Genomic DNA, 20,251 nt, shown 5'->3' on the forward strand with positions numbered 1-20,251 from the left:
ACTGTTTTAGAAGTCCTTTCACCAGCAAATATTAAATGGGATATATGTTAATTCAGATATCTCTTTGGATCTCAGTGAAGTAGTGCAACTCATGTTAATGATAATGAAAGCTGCAAGCAAAGGTATAGTGAAGAAGCTGTGGCTGTTGTTGAAGATGGATGTTAATTAGCAATTAGGATTCACTAATAATGAACCTATGTGAAATAATTAACTACTATGCTACGTGTACTAGTGATTATGTCAAATGTCAGAAGTTCCATGGGCCAAAAGAAGGTGATCATGCAAATCATAGAAATTTCAATGGGAAAATGTACTCCCTTCTGAAGTAATTTCTTACATTGACTTGTCAGGATAAAGTTCTGTTATTTTTTATTTTAGATCTTCAGTCTCTTGAAAAAACAGAAAAAGTAATTTAGAGTGAAGAGCAGTAGAACATAATACCTAGAGATGGCAGCTTTGAGCTGTGTTTTCAGCTCTGTACCAGTAATTGTGTAATGTTTCCTTTATGGTTGATAGGAAAAAATATCCACAGAGAAGAAATTAGATTAAGTTTTTGACTTGAGCTTCTGAGATTTCAAAGCCTAGTGCTAGGCTGGAGTGAGAGCCCAGAGCCAGCATTGCCCGATTGTGGTGCAAGATAAATTGCAGCTGTGTGATTGACTTTGTGCAGAATGAAGTAAGTTACTGTGCCCATTTCCCTCAGAAAGCTTCTTTGGTAAAAACTGAAGTACTGTTCTTCTTTCTTCTGAAGAAAAAAAGGTCTGAGGACTCCCACCGATGTATAGTTATAACAAATCCTCAAAACTTTTTATGCATTTATAGAGGAGAGAGCAGAAAAGAGCTCTTACTTTTAAACCAACTAAACTCAAATGGTTTTCAAGCTGATTACTGGAAAGGTGCTGTTAGCAAGTGCTTCTGCTGCATCTCATAAATTGTATGTAGTTTCTGGCACCTTAATACTGAAAATATCAATGTATTTTGAAATATTTTATATAAGAAATAGGCTTATAAAGAGACTGGAAGAAATGGCTTGTGAGGTTTTTAGAGTAGGTACATATAGCTTTGATAAGCATGACTAGGTAGGGAGTTAGAGTAAATTCCAAAACACTAGATCCCTGGAATTAAGGAGAAAGGGAGGTACCTGCAAGATGTATATGTGATCACCTTTGGGACTTAGTTTTTGGTAGTATCATTAAATTGGTTGCATTTGGCCTCATAGTTGAGCTGTTGGTGCTGGTCCCAAGGCCCTGGAAGGATGGCTGGGCTTGGAGGTTTGTTTTCTTTGAGACTGGCCATAGAGATGAAGCTGGCAAGCTGATGTAGTAGCAACCATAAAGTACACAGACCATTTTATATATAGTCAAATTTAATTTAACTCATTTGAGTTTTATGAATATTACTTCTCCTTTTAAAACTTTATTAAGAAAGGGTAATTGTTTTGATTCTTTTTACAAATTAGTGTGGATGTTGAGTCTGTATATATCTTCTGGGTTTTTATTAGTCTTATCAAAAGCTAGTGTTAACAAAGCAAAAAAGAGTAAAAACTTTTCCTACTTTATTATGAACTAGATAAAATCTTTCACCAGTTGGTTTATTGTTATTCTTTTAATTCCTAGTTTTGTTGGCTATTGTAGTATAATTTGAATAGAATTGGAAATACAAAAGTATTTTCTAACTATTCTATTAAGTAGCTATTGGTAGGTTGTACCAGCAATTTCTGTAGTTTTATTGTTCTGTAACTTTGGATTACATCTTATGCACAGCTTGCTCTCTTAATTCTGCTTTGCAGATCTCAGAAGTGTGAGAAGTAGGTGAGATGAGCTGCCCCACACTTTTTGCACACAGTCTTGAGAAAAGCCTCTTCCAAGTTCCCTTCTATGAAGTGACCCTAATTCATCAAGAGATTGGTTCTTTATGTAGAAGTGTCATATTTTCGTTCCTTGTTTCAATGTTATATCCCAATTGGTTTGAAAGTGAAGTCCAAGTAAGGTCACTTCAATTAATACCTTTTAATAAACCCAGCAACCATTGCAAAACTGCAACTAATGAAGAAACAAAGTGACAGCACTCTTGATTAGGTTGAGCTCCTGACATATAATGTGGTGCAGTATTGTCTTGATCTTGAATTAGGTCCTGTTGGGAACAGTTCAAGTTAAATGTTCAAATGTTCCTCTCCAGTAACTTATTCAGGTTCCTATTCAGAGAGAATATAGTCCCACAAAAAAAAAAGAATTAGTAAATCAGGCTTCAGGAGGAAGAGTTAAGTGAAGACTACTTTCCAGTCTGCCAGACATAGTCTAATGGGAGGATTACTGGATAAAGTAGAAATGTAACTAATTTTTAATTTTGATATAACACATAGAATGTTCTTGATACTGTTAACCAAATTAAAGGAGATAACAGTTTGAGGAAAAGAAGAGGTGGTATTAGACAGTTCTAAACCAGGTGGTACAGGTTGAATGCAAAAAACAGGCTTGTGGAGGATGAGCTATTGCCAGGTAACATTTTGTGAGACTTGTATTTTGCTTGGGGAAAAAAAAAGAATATCTTTAATGATGTACCAATTTCAGTAAACTTTTAGAAATTTGGGGTAGAAGTACAGAGAACAAAAATACTAATAAATGCTAGAGTTCTGTTAGTTTACATAAAATTAATTTCAATATCAAGGTGTGGATACAATCTAGGGGAGAAAAAAGATTGATGTTCTTGTTTCAAGAAAATAGAGGATGACTTATGAGTAGCATTTCCTTGGCCAATTCTTCAGGAACAGTTTAGATTTATATAAGAATTAAGACAGAAAACTAATTTCTGAGAGAGAAACTTTTCTGTGTAGCCATGATATAGTTCAGAAATGCAAAATGAAAATTATGTGATTGTTTTAATGTGATTAACTTCCTTCCAATTCATTAGAAATGGATTATAAATTACCCCTTTGTTGCATGAGGGTTTTTTTAAACATTTTTTTAGTGGTATCTACCAGATAAGATTCTTTTGTAATGCAGGCAGGATTTGAATGAGTGTGTCATTCCAAGGTACAGCAGCTAAGTATTGTTCCTTTAGGAAAAAGAAGAATTGTGAAGTCTTAAAAATAAAAAATGTGAAGTTTTAGAAGCCTTGAATTACTGCATTTATATGAAATATAAAATCAATATTAACACTGAGATAAGGTGTAGTGAAGAGAACATGTCCAAGGTTAATCAAGCAAATGATTTTTGGCTGTTCAGGATTCAGTGTGAAGTGTGTGCAAATGTTACTCTGCTCTGGTGTACAGTCTGTTGATTGGGACTTAAGGGACAAGTGAATGCTCCTGGTCTTTTAGTGATCTTTTAAAATATCCTCCTTGATCTGTTTCATTTTTCCTCACTGTAGAATGCTCCTCTCTCAAGGATCTTTGAGCAACCGCTTCCAGTCTTGAGCATTCTCAATGAGAAAAGAGAAATGTGTTCTTATACCTAAATTGAATTCCTCCAAATTGTGCACATCACATCTGGTTTATTTGTTGGATTACCTTGGGAAGAGTCTGGCTCCCTCTTTTTTAACCTCTCCCACCAGGCATTTAATTTTATTTAAATTATATGGTTATTTAACGAACATCATCTCCAAAGATGATGATGGTATCAATAAGATGAAGAAATTAAGAGGAATTTTATGACTGTAAGTTGTATTGGTTCTTGAAACACTCAAATTGTGACAGTTTACTTTTTCTCCTATATTTGAGTTATTCTCTTGGTTTTATTTTGTCCAGTCAAAAATGTGCATGTCATTCATTGCTCTATAAGAGAAATCCTAGATTCAATGAATGTTTTCTTCTCTTGAGAAATGTGATTTAACTATTTTGTTCAAATCCTGGCTTTGGTCTTATCATTCCTGCCTTCTGCTGTCATCTTTGTCCAATATGCACACTCAACTATTTACAGATCATATGCCTTTTTAAATCTTTTTTTATCATTATGGTTCATCAAAATTTTCCACTGAAGTAGTTTTCTCAGGGAAAAAATGCGATTTGAGAAAATGGAAACATTTATTGGAAAGTTTTGGTTCCATTGAAGCAAACAGGAGCTGCTCTGGCTGTTTTGTTGGCTTGGACCTGAACACCTGCCAAGAAACCAAACTGATGGGATCTGTAGGTGGGAATGTCATGATTGAGTGAGCTGTCGACCCGCTCTGTTTACAGGAAGAAATTTCTCGTTTTTCTGTAATTCCCTACTGAGCAGGAGCTCTGAAGTTCAGTAAACAATGTACTTTTCTATACTTCAATTTGCATAAAGTAATAGTTATATGAAATTTTGCTTTAAAAAGCACAAAGGCTTTCAAGATTCTCATAACTTCTCAAAAAATGTTACTCATATGATAAAATATATCTAATACAGCCAAGGTTAATTTGTTGAGTAAATGATCAATTTTTCTGTCTCATACTATAATTGAAGGTGTTTGTTTTGATACCTGGTATCAGAACTTTAAAATATGAATGTATTGGAGGCCTTGTATCTTCTTGGTGCTTATCTACCTGTTTTGTTATCTCTTCCCTGGAAAAATCTGCTTCTTGTCCTACTCTCTCCTCTAGACTGAGGGCAGTTTTTAAGATCCTTAATTTGGGCCAGATTCTTCACACTGTTTTTCACTAATTTCAAAAAGACTCTCAATTTTATACTTTCTGTTAACTTTTAAAAAAATATATTATTTTACTTTACAGTCCTCCTTGGTTTGCTATCTTATAAACAAATATCTGCTATGCTTAATTCAGGTAAAGGTCAGCAGTGTTTGTGCACTAGCATACTTTAAACCCTCTATCTTATCTGTTGTGTCTTCCAGAAAGCCTCACCTTTAGCATATACCTTGACTTATATTTAGAATATAAGTAATTTATGAAGGTAGTATAAAATTTATAAAAGGGTTTCTTCTATTCTGTCACAATTTTTATGCTGCATAGGACCATTGGCACTCGTATCATTCCTACAGTCCATTCCTCTTAAGACTTTCCAAATAAATGTCTATCTTCATGTGCTTAGGAGGTTGGTTTTTGCTGTGTATAAGTATGCATGTAACATTTTTTAATTTCAGTTCTGTATTTCTTCCACTGACTTTGGTCTCTCAGCTTGTTTTTGTTTGTGTTCAGCTGATCATCACTTACTTTTAAAGCATTTTTCACCAACTCTAGGAGCTTCTTAATCTCAGAAATAGCCCTTAGCAAAGCTTAGTTAAATCTGGTTTTGTGGCTGATAAAGAAGTTGTCATGACCTTCTTGTATTTTTCTCTGTGAATATTCTTGTATACAGGATCTGCTGTGTCACCTAAAAGATTACTCCTCACAGAACTGTTCTTTTATCTGAACTTTGAATCATTTAACCAGAACTGTGAGGGGGACATTGCTATTGTCAGCTGTCTGAGAAATACTTTCAAAGTTCATGCAGCTCTTTAGGTCACCTTTTTTTTTTTTTAAGTGTCTTTCCTCAGTGTCAGAAATATTTTTTTTCAAATACTGTTGTACAGCCCCTGCAGCTCCCTAATTAGCTTTCTCTTTATGCTGTAGTCAGTTATCAGCATATGAAAATAAGTACTTATATGAAAATAAGTAGTTCACAATTTTAGTGATGCTGATTTGACTTTGGAGATCTATGTGGTATTGTAAGGAATGAGCCATATAGGATCCTTTCAAGAAGAATATTTGTTCAAACCATTCCTTTGGATCAGTGCACATCCTTCTTCAGTTTTTGTGGGTCTTTACCAAGCTCTTTGAAATGTTTTATCTCTTAGGAAAAGAATGGGTTCAGATACACATCTCTCTAATCCTACTACAAATTCCTTCTGTGAACATCTTTTGTTCAAACACCACCAGTAGCACAGAGTACCCCTGCACAGGAAAGATTTAAATTCCAAATTGAGAAATGTTCACCTGCCTCAAATGAAAAAAAAAATAGTTGAAAATTTTGCAGAAATTTCGAGTGTACTGTGTAAGTACATCAGGCAGTTTGGTCAGGCATTTGCTGGCTAATCTCTCTGGGTATTGAGGAGTCTTTTCTAAATGTTCTGTTCCTTACCATCAACCACAGGTGTGTGGGACATTATAACCCTCTAAAGTACTTCATGTTTACAAATCCATCAACTCCTTTTACAGTGTCTGAAATTTCTGCATGATTGATGCAAACACTTCTTTGGTAGTTTCCTTGTCTTCCAGACTGTTTTTCTGAGTATTTCATGTCAAGTCAAACTTTGCCAAATGTTCTCAGCCTGCAGCTTCTTTTTTTTTTTTTACTTCTAATTTAAACCTGACAAGGCTGAGTTTAGGGTAAGCCCTAAACATTTCATTGCAGATTGCAGAAGACTACTGCCAACTGTGCAGCATGCAAATGGGATGCAGAGTGTATGGGATGGTTATGTCCTAGCAAAGACTGAGTATCAATCTCAGAACCAAAGGAAGTTTTTCCCACCCACTATAAACTGTCCTTGAGCAAGTCTGTGAAGCCAAAAATCTGCAATTTATTCTGTGGCTTTGCATACCTTGGCTTACAAATCCAAATGATGTGAAATTCAGTAGGATTTGCTTTCAGGCAATATTTGAGTAAATCACTCATTACTTACCAGAACAGATGGCCCTGCTGTTTAAGGTGTGTGGTTCATGATGGCTGGAATCTCTGTTTTGCATTCCTTAAAAAGAATTCAAAGTACTCCCTTATGGAATTTGATTTCAGTAAATGTGCTCAGGTGGAGCCAGCCACATCCTGGGCTGCATCAAAAGCAGCAGGACCAGCAGGTTGAGGGAGGTGATTCTGCTCTGCTCTCATGGAGCCTTGTGTCCAGCTCTGGGACACCCAGCAGAAGCAGCACTGTTGGAGCATGTCCTGAGGAGGGGCAAGGTGATCAGATGTCTGAAACACCTCTCCAAGAGGACAGGCTGGAGGAGTTGGGGTTGTTCAGCCTGGAGAGGAGAAGGCTCTGGTGGCACTGTATAGCACCTTAAAGGGGTACAAGAGAGCTGCAGGGTGATGTTTTACAAGGGCATGGAGTGACAGGACAAGGGGAGGTGGCTTCCAACTGTCTGAGGGCAGGTTTGGTTTAGGTTTTAGTTTGGTTTAGGTACTGTTAAGAAGTTCTTCAGTGTGATACTGAATACACAGAATCATAGACACATTTAGTGTGAGGGGGGTGGGGCCCTGGCACAGGTTGTCCAGAGAAGCTGTGGCTGCCCCATCCCTGGAAGTGTCCAGGATGAGGTTGGACAACCTGGGGTAGTGGAAGATTGCTTGGAACAACCTGGGTTAGTGGAAAGTGTCCCTGCCCATGGTGATAGGGGTGGGAGAAGATGATCTTTAAGGCACCTTCCAACCCTTCTGTGATTCCATATATGCATTTCCCCTTTTCTTTGGGTTCTGGTGACTGGATTTTCTCAGAACTTAAGTTAACCTTGTTAGTAGGAGAGAATGTTCTCTCTTGTCCATGTGCTGAGTGAAATCCCCATAGACTAAGTGTGTGGAAAATCACGTTTTAATTCTGTGAACTGTTCCTTCAGGAAACAATATAGTATCCTTTCTGTTTAGCTTTTTTTTTTTTTTAATAGCATGCTGCAGTATGGATTAGAAGTGCCATGTTATTAAATGTTTTCTGGATGAAATAATCTCTTTGAGATTCATTTTGGTGTCATTTTCATGGCTAGGTTTATTTTCAGAGAAATAGACTCCTTATCATTGTTGGTTTAGTTTAAGTATCATTGTCTGGGATTAGTGTCTGATATTGAGCTGGTTAATATAAGATTAAATGGGAAGATTTAAATCAGATTGCTCAGTTATGAAATACTGCTCAAGCAGAGGAGTATGCAGTTCAGATGTTATCTTTCTGTAATCCATTATTTGCTTTCTCCTCTCTCCCCATTTTTACAGGAAGACATCTACATGTATGGAGGCAAAATTGAAACGAGTTATGGCAATGTCACTGATGAGCTGTGGGTTTTCAACATACCCAGTCAAACATGGAGTACCAGAATTCCTGCAGTCCTGGTCCATGGACAGCAGTATGCTGTGGAAGGTCATTCAGCACACATAGTAGAGCTGGACAGCAGAGATGTGGTTATGATTGTAATTTTTGGATATTCCTCCATATATGGTTACACAAGCATTGTGCAGGAGTACTACATCAGTAAGTCACTTTTAAATCATTTTGATCACAAACTGATGCAAAAAGTGCTGGTCTTTTCTAAGTGAAAAAAAGTGATTTTTCTTTCTTCAGAAAGAAAAATGTGCATTTTTCAATTTAAATAAAGTCTCACCTTTTTTCCTTCAAGTTATAACTTGATTTCTTGCCCAGTAATAGTGTTTCATGTGTGTTTGGAGCAGCATGACATTTTCCATTTTTGTATGTGGTTGTGGTACCCTAAAGAGGATAAAAATTGAAACCAGAAATTCTTCACTGTGGTAATTGTGATGAAACATAGTTTTTCAACACAGACTTGTTGTTTTTACCACGCAGTAGAAGAGCAAAACCAACAATAATTTGGTTATTTTAAAGGTTCTTTAATGCTGGTATATTATTTTCTTTCTGTTGTATTGTTTTTAAATGTAATAACTTAGTTCATCATTATAGGTAGGGTTCTCTCTTGAAGATACACATGTTGCTGTTAGAGGTAATAATTGAAAATGAACTCTAATTTTCTCTAAATAAACTACCATGTCTGTCTGGGATTCCCCTTGTGAACTGCAAGCTGTTTCTGGGGTGATTTTAAATGCTGAAATCAAATAAACTAAGAGAAATCTTTTAATCATATCCATGGTGCAGTTCAGATGCTATTTCAATGGAATAATATGGAAAATCTATACCTGATAAATCCTTAGTTATATTTATATGCCTACTAATTAAATTGATAGTCTTCTACTTTTGTTTAATTCATTTTCCTATTGAGTTTATCTGAGTCTCAGTTATTTATGCAATAAATAAATATGCAGAAGACATAATACAAGATTTCAAAGTAATATCTACATGCTAAGGGATGGTAATTGTTTTTAATTGTTCCATTTAACTTTTTTTTCATATATGCGTATTTATATAATCACTGCTTAAACAGATTTATAGGTTCAGGAAATCCCTTCAAAAGTCAGATGGTTCTTATGCTCTCTGGCATTATCTCTGGTGGCAGTGTCAAAATTATGTAACAGTGTTGAAAAAGGATAAAAGTGAGTGGCAGTAAAAGGAAGAGCACCATAATGTTCTTTAGTCACACTGAAAAATTCCAATTTAACTGCATAAAAGCTATTATAAAACTCTGGTCTTAGAATGATGTTTTACAACAGCATTCTAATATTTCTTAAGTATTAAAGGCAATTTTTTAGAAAAACTGACTTTCAGAAAGTTGTTTTTTGACATATCAGAGATGCTTTTATTTCTGTGAAGGAAACAATATGTTGTTCTAGTTTCTGCATGCTCATTCACTGTAATGTTTATTGGAAAACTTTAAATTATTTGCTTCTTCTGTTGGAACTTTAAGTTATTTACTTCTTCACATGCTGCTGATTTAATATGGACTAGAAGTACCAATTTTATTCTCACCTATTATTGTTGTTACTTTAATTAGGAAGAAGGGAACATGATTTGTATTGTAAAATTTTCTGCCTGGCTGATTTTATTGATGGCCTTATGGTTGAAATGGACAGCTTGTTCCTATTTTTTTTTTAATGTTACAGCTATGTTTGTGGAGGATTAATAAAACAGTGTAGTTAAGCAGTGTAGAAACAAAGAAAAACCTCAGACCTTCCCTACCATGGGGATAAGCTTGGAGTAAGAGAAGGCAGTTCTCTGTCAGTTGTGTGTCAATTATTCTCAATTTTTAATGTTTCCTTTTTGAGAGTATATTTTTGTCATATTCTAGTGAGAGATTTAGTCTATTAGAGAAAATGTGCTTCACTTGCATCAAACACAAAGGAAACTTGTAACAGTTCTAGGGTATTACTGTGGAAACCCATTGCCTTCAGTGAGTCTCCTCGTCTGATGAAGGATTGATTGCTGGGGCTCCCAGTGCTTTGCAGAACAGGGGGTACCTGAACCATTGCTGCCACAGAGAATTCTCAGGTTTCATTCCACCTCACTGCATCTCCCTCCTTTCCCTCCCTTCTAAGTTAAGTGAATTTTGTGGTAAATTTTCCTGAATTCTGTGTTGGCCGTGGCATTTATCTACAGTTTTGCAGCTGTAGGAGCACATTTTTAACCATAAAATTCCAGCTGGTGGTTTGAATTAAGAATTGCTGTTTTTTTGGGAGGACTTTAGCAGTTCAGGATCCAAACTTAAAAGACATAGGAAGTGAGAAGTATTCCTGTGAATTCACCTGAATAGGAAAGGAAATTTCATAAAAATAAGGGCTTCTGATATTACAGAAAGAAAAAATCATGTTCTTATTTTTCTTTCTCTGGTGATTTTAAAATCATATTACTTTAACATTTCAAATTGTACTGTTATTGTTTCTACATGTTATCAGTTATGCGTTTTAGTCCTAATGAAAGCTATTTTTTCAAGCATTTGCTACATGCCTAAAAAGAGATATAGAGGCAGTTTGTCCTTTGGTTCATATGAGCTGAAACCTCTAGGATCCAGTACTTTGATGGACTTGGTACATGGAATTCTGGTGCTAAAGCCTTATTTAGTTGCTGTGGCCATGATTTCCGTGAGGTCTAGATTAACAAACACCTGAAGAGGTTTTAAATAATTGTGGAAATCACTAGCTTTTCATGCAGGATGTAGTTCTTGTTAATAAAACATACCAATCAAAGGTGTAGCCAATCTCAAAACGTCTCTGGCACTGTCAGATTAGGGGAGAAAGTAATTTCTATGAGAGTAAAATAAATTCTGGAATAATTGGGCAGGGTTTGCAGGCAGATTTTCACCATGCAAAGGCACGTGAATTTATTTCCACTCCAGAGGTGTGGTGCTTGCTGCAGGAAGAAAAGAGCTTCCTGTTGTCCTTTCTTGCTGCACCCAGACTTACGACTTCTGAGGAGCCAGTAAATCCTGATATGGGAATTATGTGAATGATTTTACTAACTTGAACCATAAAGCTTTTCTGGGTTACTCCCCAGGGAAATTTATTTCCCTTTAGGTTAGCAATACCTCATAAACCTTCTAAGAATCTCAATGTGAGTCTCAAGGTGAATATAATAATGTTGTTTTGGTTTAGCTGAGGTTTTTAAAGGTTCCTTATATATTCAGAAACTTCTGAATAAGTCTTCTGTGATTTAATTTTATTTCTTTTACAATACAGAAATTTCTTTGGATTAACATAATATGGTATTTTAGCCCAATTTTTTAGTGACTTTAGAAGTAGGTTCTAGATTGCTTTTGGTTAAAAGTATTTCTTTGAAATACTTTTATAAAAAAAAGTGGCCCCATGATGTAACATGCCTCCTCTTTTTTGTTAAAGTTAACATAAGCTTCCTTGTTGCTTGTAAAATTTTCAAGTTTGTCACTGTGATAAAATGAAAGTGGTACACCAAGGTGCTTTTTGGACATTTTGTTCTTTTTTACCTGATCTATCTGAATATTGTATTATGATAAGGACAAATTGGAATGTCCTTATGGATGAATCTTCCTTATTTTTACCTTGTGTACTAGACTTGAAATTTAAATCTGGAAAAAAATTTAAAACCTCCTATTTCCTTATTTCTGGCATGTTTGTTCATGAAGCTCTCTTTGCATTTGAATTTGTAAGCTGTTGAGAATGCAATTTCAATTACTAGTTTGGTCAATCAAGTACTTCTTTTTCTTATATACATTTCAATATTCATATGATATAATGATAGAGAGATCTCTGAGTATGAGGAGTTATGTAAACATTCTCAATAAAAATTGGATTTTTGTTGAAAAAAGCTAGGTGAAGATTCATGTCAATAAGCTGCTTCAAAAGGTCAGATCTTATGCATAGTAATGTCTTTAAATACAGACAGGATTGTATTTTTCTGTGAGTGATGCAATACTCGAGATGCTGAAGTGTGAATGATATCAAAACTGTACATACACATTTCAGTATTTGAAATTCAGGCAACTCAGCTAAATTTTAGAATGGGAAGTAGAAGGAGCAACTAACACTGCTTTTGGCTTGTATTTCAGAAAGATGTTGCTGGACCTCTTTCCTTGAATTTCTGTAGTTATTCATAGGATATTTTTTATTCAAGAAGGAACAGGTTTTCATATTTCTGCCCAAATCATGTAAAGTGATGCAATATGCAATGTAACTGTGACAGTGTTCTAAATGCTACACAGAATCATAGACATATTTAGGTTGGAAGAGACCTCAGAATCATCAAATACAGCATTGCTACAGAAACCATAATGCTCCAGTAATGCTACATGAACCATTCAGATGGAAATGCAAAATATTCTATTATGCATAGTATCAACAGCATTGTGCCAATTTATGGGGAGAAATAGTTCTTTTTCCCTGAAAGCAAATATGCCAATCTCTAGGACTGATCATTAAATAAATAAATGAAGATATTCTTGGCAATAGAAATGTGTACCTGCAGGCTGACTTCTCACCAACCCTCTTACATAAATTCTATCAAGTAAATCTATTCGTTACCAAAGTAATATGTATGTAATGTACTGTATTATCTGTGCAAATTTGATATTTGTGTTCAAAATTGCACTTCTTCATGGCTTGATAATATCTAACATAGGGATTGAAATAAAATACTGCTTACATTACACTACACATAAATAATGTAAATATTCTGTGTCAGTTATAAATAGTGTATTACCACAAATACCAGCATTCTTATACACAAAAATCATCACAATTCTTCCTCAGAATCTATACTTTATAACTTGCCATAAACACTTGTTACTGAAAAAAATGTAACTTATAGAGGCAATGCCTGGAAACTATTTAAGGAAAGTATGCTAGAAAAAGTAATAACTGAAAATCATGAGCCTCTTCATGAGAGGGAAGAGTTAATCTAAGCTACCTACATAATATTAGATAAAAAATCAGAATGAGATTTAGCCTAACTTTCAGAGGAAGCAAGGTTGATGGTGGTGTGTGCTGGCCTTGGATAAGTAACTTTAGAATGGTAGCCAGTTGAGGTGAAGAGCTGGGAGATGGCTCCACTTTGGATGTCCTTGTCCAGACTCTGTTCTGTCAATCTCCACGAGGCTGAAGTGAATGACTTCTTGTTTCACATCTGTAGCACTGACTCCCAATCATCACAGGCTCTTCTCTATAGGCTGCCTTGTGCAGGAAATACCTCCTGGCTTGCTCTCTTGCTCTTTTTGTGATTTACATCATCATGTGGGAAGATGGAGGGGAAAAAAAAAGACATTTTGGGGCTAGAGGCATTTAATAGGTGTCTTTTTTTTTTTTTTTTTTTTTTTTTTTGCTATGGTAAAACATTTTCCAGTTGTATTCTCTTCTTCAGTCTTAACAGCTATTGTGGCTGGTTTTATTTGGTGTCTCTTTGCAATTATTAATCATGTGATGTAAAACATGGATTTAAATGCCAATTGAATGAGCTGCTGTCAAATTATTCTTTTGTGAGTCTTCTGCAACTGAATGGGTATATTTGCAGTTAAAGAACTAAGAAACAGCAGTTAGAAATGGATTTTAGCTCAGTAATTTTATGGTTACTCCCAAAGTGTCTGCCCATATCCATGCACACTTGGAGCTGCCTTATGTTACGTGCTTCTCACGACTCACTGCAGTTCAGTGTCTGCCAGGCTCCTCAGACTCCCTGTGACTGAGCACAGGTGTTCCTAATGAATCTGAAGGAGCTGGAGCACTGAATTCTCATCAGCCATCTCTGGTGAGAATTAATCATAACTCCTAATTTCATATTTTCAAAAAGCTCTGGGCTTTTTGTTTGTTTGTGTGAGTGCTGAAGTCACATGTGGGAGAGGATGAGATACTGCCTGGCAGCTGTAACAATGATGTATTTTGATTTGATTGTGAGTAGCAGGTAATAGTCTGACAACATTATCTAATTGCAGATATTTTGATACATTGGTATAAAACTACTTCTTAAAATAAATCCCCATAGTTATTGCTGTATTTAGAATTATATTGGAAATTATTTTATATCTTTAAAACTACTACTATTGTGATTTAGCAGTAGTAAGCCTTTAAATTATGTTTTTTTTTAATGTCTCTTCAAGGGTCCAACTCTTGGCTTGTCCCAGAAACAAAAGGAGCAATTGTTCAAGGTGGATATGGCCATACCAGTGTCTATGATGAACTGACAAAATCTGTTTATGTCCATGGTGGATACAAAGCATTGCCTGGCAATAAATATGGATTGGTGGATGATCTTTACAGATATGAAGTTAATACTCGGACATGGTAAGTTGGATTTATAATGCAGGAAACCAAGTTGTAGGTTACTGAATAAAACAAGTGTAGAGTAAGGTTCTTGCAAAGTCATCAGGTACCTCTGTACCCTTTGCACATTTCAGAACAACACATTCTCTGCAGCCAAATGGAAGAATTGTGGTGAGAGACTACACTTGATTCAGTGGATTAGTGGAGCTATTCATTGAAATGATGGCAGGGAGGAAGCTTTGTGCATGTTCTACAAATTGGGAAAAGGTTCTCCTTTCCAGACACAACCCCTGTGCAGAAATAGCCCATGTGATCTGTTTCCTCATGGTATGAATAAGTATATTCATGCTGGTGTACATTACAGTGGCTGTTATTTAAAGAAGGAGAAAACCCTAAGAACTGTGGAAGGTTATTTTTCACAAAACTATCAGAAATAAGAAGACCTCTGGTATTATGTAGGAATCCTTAGTTATGAATGCTCTTGGTCTTTCTATTTCTATCAGTTCCTTGTTCCTCAAGTTTATAGTAATTTATGAAGGCTACGTGTATGTTATGTTCAGAAAGTGATCTTGAATGTTTTTTCTTACATTAGAAATGATTTGAGATCAAGAACTAGTTCTTTGAACATTTTATTCTTGCAATTTAATATTTGTGTAGAGTTCTAATGGCTTCACTTTAAGCACCAAAATTTGCTCTCAGATGTTGGAAACATGGGTTTGATTTCACTGAGGTTCTAATACCATTAACTCATGGCATTTGGAAACATTAATACAAGAATTGTTTTCCTTTTAATGTATTTATGAGTTCCTGGAATTTTAATGCTTTCTTATTCTATTTTTGGAACAAAGTGGTATTTTTTCCTTTGATGGTCTGTTCAAAAATAAAATAATAATAATAATTGCTAGAATACTTTTATGCATTATTCATATAAAAACTAATAAAAAATACTTCATTTGGCTCTATACTAATGTAGCATTCTCTGCAGCTTGTAGAGAACTCAAGTCTTTATTTTGTGAGATTTACACTGGGAGTGAATTTTACTATGGCACTTGAAAATGGGCTCAAATGCGCATGAGGCTGGAGTAATGACATATAGTAATAAAATCTGAATCTTTGTTTACTGTATCTGTGACACCTTATGATTAGCATTCAAAGCACTCTGTGAGGTAAGAGACTGAATGTGGCACTGGATAGGTGTGGTATGAGGAAGAGTTGGAATTTTGATGGCTCTCTCATGCCCATGTCCATGCCATTTGCTGGTCCTCACTGTTTGGCACTCCTTCCATTTCTGTGGTGGATCTGGCAGAGGTTCATAGGCTTCAGTAAGTTGAGGTACACAAATCTGATTACCTGTTCAACTCAGTTCCATGTAGGTTTTAATTTCTTAATATCAAATAAACAATCTTTATGCTTCTTGGAATGTAGAGGGCAGTATTTTAATTCCTAATGTGGACTCTATTCCTAATACACAATGGGGTATTACAGTGCTGGCAATACCTGCATTGCTTTGCATTACTGCCCTGCTGCTGCAGCTGGGACACAACGTGGAGCTGGGCTTGGATGATGGCCTGAAGCTGGAAGCACCTGCTGGCTTCTGGGTGTTTCTGTTCCCATTCCAGAGTGGTGCTGCTGCTTGCAGCCCTTGGCACTGCTGCAGTTAACAGGACTAATGTTTGCAGATACACGAATATGTGCATAAATAATGGATTCAGGGGAAACCTGCTGAGACTCTCACAGAATTTGCATGGGGTTGATATGTGTTGGAGAGTTCTCTAGATTGCCCTCATTAGTGATGCTAATGAGTAGTGAAAATCATGGCCAAATCAACAAACTTCCAGTTCTGCTGAATCTTGAGGAAAAGTTGCTGTTACTGGGAGGGATAAAACTCAGCACACAATATGCAAAAATTACAGGAAAAAAAAACTCCACACTGTGGTAGGGACCAGGAGTTGGGTCACAAGTAGAAAAGTGAGTAGCCCAAAAAACAAACCTGTGAAGATTTTTTTTTTTTTTTATGTCTACTTTGTAGAGGAGAATCCTTAGTTATCTCCAGAACAGTGTATGTCTCTTCAGGCCTTTAGTGATCAACACAACTATTTGTAGACAGCTGCAAGGCAGATCATCAAGGCAGAGCCTAGTGTATAGCAATTAGTGTAAATTAGGCAATAGGGGCTGTAGAAAACTGGAGAAGCAAAGACAGAAAGGTCTCTGTAGTCCAAATGGACAAAGATAACATGTTCTTAGGATATTATCATTCTTTCAAGTTACAGCAGCAGAATTCCTCCATTGCCAGTTGAAAATAACTTTAAAATAATGTCTTGTTCTACTTCCCTGTAATTCTAATTTTCCGTGTTGCTAATGGGTAAGTTGAACCCAAATACCACATTTATCTGGGGGTACTATAAATACCCTGTATCAAGACAAGTTGTGGTTAGAAAACCACATTTGTGTGGTGCTCTGTTTTCAAAGTATGTTAATCAGAAATACACTAGAGAAAAGCAAGTCGCTTAATAGGAAAGAAGAAAAAAGGGGTCACAAGCAGAAGCACAAGTGTGGGTGTGTAAGTGGATTGAAGGAATTGTCACATTTTTAAGCAATAAAAACCTCATTTATTTTTATTTAGTCTTTGATATTTCTTTTGATGTTACTTTCCAGGGCTAGAGGGGAATTAATTTCAATAATAATATGAGAATTCAGGTTTGATGCTTTCCTTACAACTTTTTAAAACATGCAATCTTTTATCACTTAAAATATTTCAAGTTTGTTGAATTGATTTATGTTATTATGTAAGAAAAATGAAATGTACTTTAAACCTTTTCCCTCAAACATGATGATGATGTGAAAATACTGAACAAATACGAGAGTGGTGCAGGAGAGACAGTATTATTCACTCATAAGGAAAGATTGTTGAGTCAGTTTCTTACAGGAAATTAATGACTAACAGCTTAATTGTGGATTGGAGCAGTGTGTAGTAACATAAATGAAAATGAGAGTCTAAACTTGTAAACTTCGATTACTGAAACAATAAAAGGTTATTAGGGGAATGTAGAAGGTATTTTGTACTGATGATCTAATCAGCTCTTCACAAACATGTCTACAGCTGGTCTGCTTAACTAATTCATCTGGCAAAACCCACAGATGGTTACTCTCTTCCTTGGTAAGATTTATTTGCTGGGGTTGAATCAAGTTTGTATTCTGTTCTTTCTACATCTGCCCCTTTCAAACTGTGGCATTGATAGCTCTTGGCTGCTGTTGGGGCTGTGCCACTGCTCTGGCAAAAAGCAGACCACACACACAGAGGCTGAAGTGAATAAAGACAGAGATCAAAGCCTCAATTGCTTGGACAGTTTTTTTTAGCACTGAAGTTTGCTATGTTAGAGTTTAACCAGTCTGAATAAGTTTATGAAGCAGTGCAAGTGTTTTTATTATACCTAGAATACATTCTGCCATTAATTTTTCTGGTCTGTGTTCAATTAATTAGAATTTTTTTTTCTTTTGTAATTTTAAGGATGGTCTAAAGATTATTTTAGCTGTCCAAAGAATTATTTATTGCATTTCTTGAGCAAAAAACTAACATGGCTAAGTATATATAAGAATAGGAATTAATGCTATAAATGAGTTTTCTTTCAGTTTTGAGTAAAATTTACCATATCATTTCTGAAGAATAGAAACATGTTAAAACTAATTTCAGCTATATTATTTGGCAAACTGTTTTATTTTAACTAAAATTGTCATATTTTAAATAGATGTATATATATTTTGTGTCATGAGAAAGTGGATAATGCTAGAAGCAATCTGATTAAATGTTATTTTATTTACTGAGTAATAACTATAGTTTACTGTTTTTCTTATTTTGTGTCGCTTTCATGTAGAAATTTTCTTGATGCCTATTTCCAGTTTTTCATGTGTTAGTATGTATTTGTTCTGATGTTTTGTAGGACTATTTTGAAAGAGAGCGGCTTTGCAAGATACCTTCATTCAGCTGTCTTAATCAATGGAGCTATGCTTGTTTTTGGTGGAAACACTCATAATGATACTTCCCTGAGCAATGGTGCAAAGTGTTTTTCTGCTGACTTTCTTTCATATGATATAGGTATGTGTTGTACTGTTTTTTTCTCATTCTGGTTTTAAATACCACAATTTTGCTTTCCCAAGTCCAGCTAATGTGAGTCTTTATAGTTTGATCCCAAACACCTTCATTTTATTTGTAAATTTTACAGATTTTTGTTCCATTTTGTCTAAAGATTCTGGTTTTTGGGGCAAGGCGTAGCAGCATCCATGCCATTCTCAAGGCCCTGAATATTTTTCAGTATTTTGGCAACACACTTTTAAGGAAGACAATCTGAAAAAAGGCTCTGCATGGCAAGTGGTATTAGGGCTCAGTGAAGCATGAGGAGCCCTTAGGAGATGATAAAAGGATGTGTTATATTTAATTTCACAAGACTGGCTGAGAGCAAAAAAGATTGTTGTTTGTAAATATATGATAGGAATACAGTTTGGAGGAAAACTGTGTGATAAGGCAAGACTGAGTGGGTGTCAGCTTTCATTCTGGTGAGTGGTTCCAACCCTTTGAGCTGTACACTTATGGAAAAGCCTCCCTATAGGATTGTGGAGGCTATAAATAGAAGAGAATTTAATGAGTCCATAATCTTTTTCCTATCTTGTGCCACTGCTGTTTTTACCATAAATAGTTTCTCCCTTCCTTGATGTTCGTATCCATATTTTATGCATAGGCTTTAAATATAAACATATAACTCGTATTTGGAATTCAAGTATAATCATACAGCAAACATTGGGGCCAAAAAGCACAGTCTCTTGTCCTGAGAGCCAAAAAAAGGGAAATGTGTCAGAGCAGCCTGGGAAATGCACTCATGCATGCTCCTGGTGAGAACAGCCTGTGGATATTGCCTGGATCTACTTTTGGCAAGTGTTTATCAGCTGCCTACAGTGGTAGAAGAGGCTGAGACATGATCCTTCTTTCAGGATCCTAACTTTCAGGACTAGTTAATGGCTCTTTATGGCATTCACTGTAGATACCAATGCAATTTCTTTGCTTTAGTAGAAAAATAATGACTAATTTCAGTACATGGAACATATATGGGTTAATTCCTGCTATTTTTAATGGGTGTGCAAATAATGCCTTAGCTGAAAATAAAATAAGTAAAATAAATAAAACAGCTGATTTGTTTTTACTGTAACCCTCTATTGCATATTCCATACCTTCTTATGGGCATCTGATGGTGTCAGCTATTGATTTTGTTCTCACTTCAGTCTACATGTGGATTTAATTTTTAATGAAACAGGGCTCCTTTCTCATTTTGGAGCATAGTATTATTTATTGGTCTACATTTATTTGTAAATGTGCACTTAGAGATCAATAGTGTGAGTCATAAGATCTGAATTAATGTAACTTTCTGACTTTCACACACTGATAGTTTTTTATCTTTCATGAAAATGCTTTATACTATTTTTTTCTTAAGTAGAATGATATTTTGTTTTGTCTAGTTGGTTGTATTTAATTTGGTATTTGTATTCTCTTGCAAATCACATTTTCCATGTGTTATGAAACTGATGAAGTACAAAAGAAGTGGATGTAGTAATCACTCTTTGGATGTAGTAATTAATCTTAAAAATGGACTATATGAGGACTGATTTGATTCAGACTTATTCTTCTGTAATATTCATTTTACCAACTTAGAAACAAATCTCACAGCACATATTTGATAAAGACATATTCTTCAGAAAACTTGAAATATTTTATAAAGAGTTAAATAATTATGCAATAGGTATATTTCAGAATCTTATTTACTTTGTATCATGAGTTTTTGAACAATGCTTGGAAGAAAAAAATATATGATGCTATCAGCATCACATTTCCTAGATACCTTGCAAGTGATGGAGTGTTAGCCTTGTCTTGTGAAAAATGGATGCTGTCTGGAAAGCAGCTGAATCGTGGAGATAGAGCC

The 20,251-nt window shown here is 35.4% G+C and overlaps 1 protein-coding gene across 2 annotated transcripts in view; it reads left to right on the forward strand.

Moving 5' to 3' along the window:
• ATRNL1 (attractin like 1) overlaps positions 1-20,251 on the forward strand; it is a 428,662-nt gene that overhangs the window by 56,607 nt on the left and 351,804 nt on the right. For both annotated transcript variants that reach the window (XM_058810434.1, XM_058810433.1), the window contains exons 8-10: positions 7,875-8,130; positions 14,123-14,306; positions 18,224-18,378. In XM_058810434.1, coding sequence (XP_058666417.1) covers positions 7,875-8,130; positions 14,123-14,306; positions 18,224-18,378 — 595 coding nt within the window. The remainder of the gene's footprint in view (positions 1-7,874; positions 8,131-14,122; positions 14,307-18,223; positions 18,379-20,251) is intronic.

Source organism: Ammospiza caudacuta, chromosome 9 (genome assembly GCF_027887145.1).
Source record: "Ammospiza caudacuta isolate bAmmCau1 chromosome 9, bAmmCau1.pri, whole genome shotgun sequence".
Lineage (NCBI taxonomy): Eukaryota > Metazoa > Chordata > Aves > Passeriformes > Passerellidae > Ammospiza > Ammospiza caudacuta.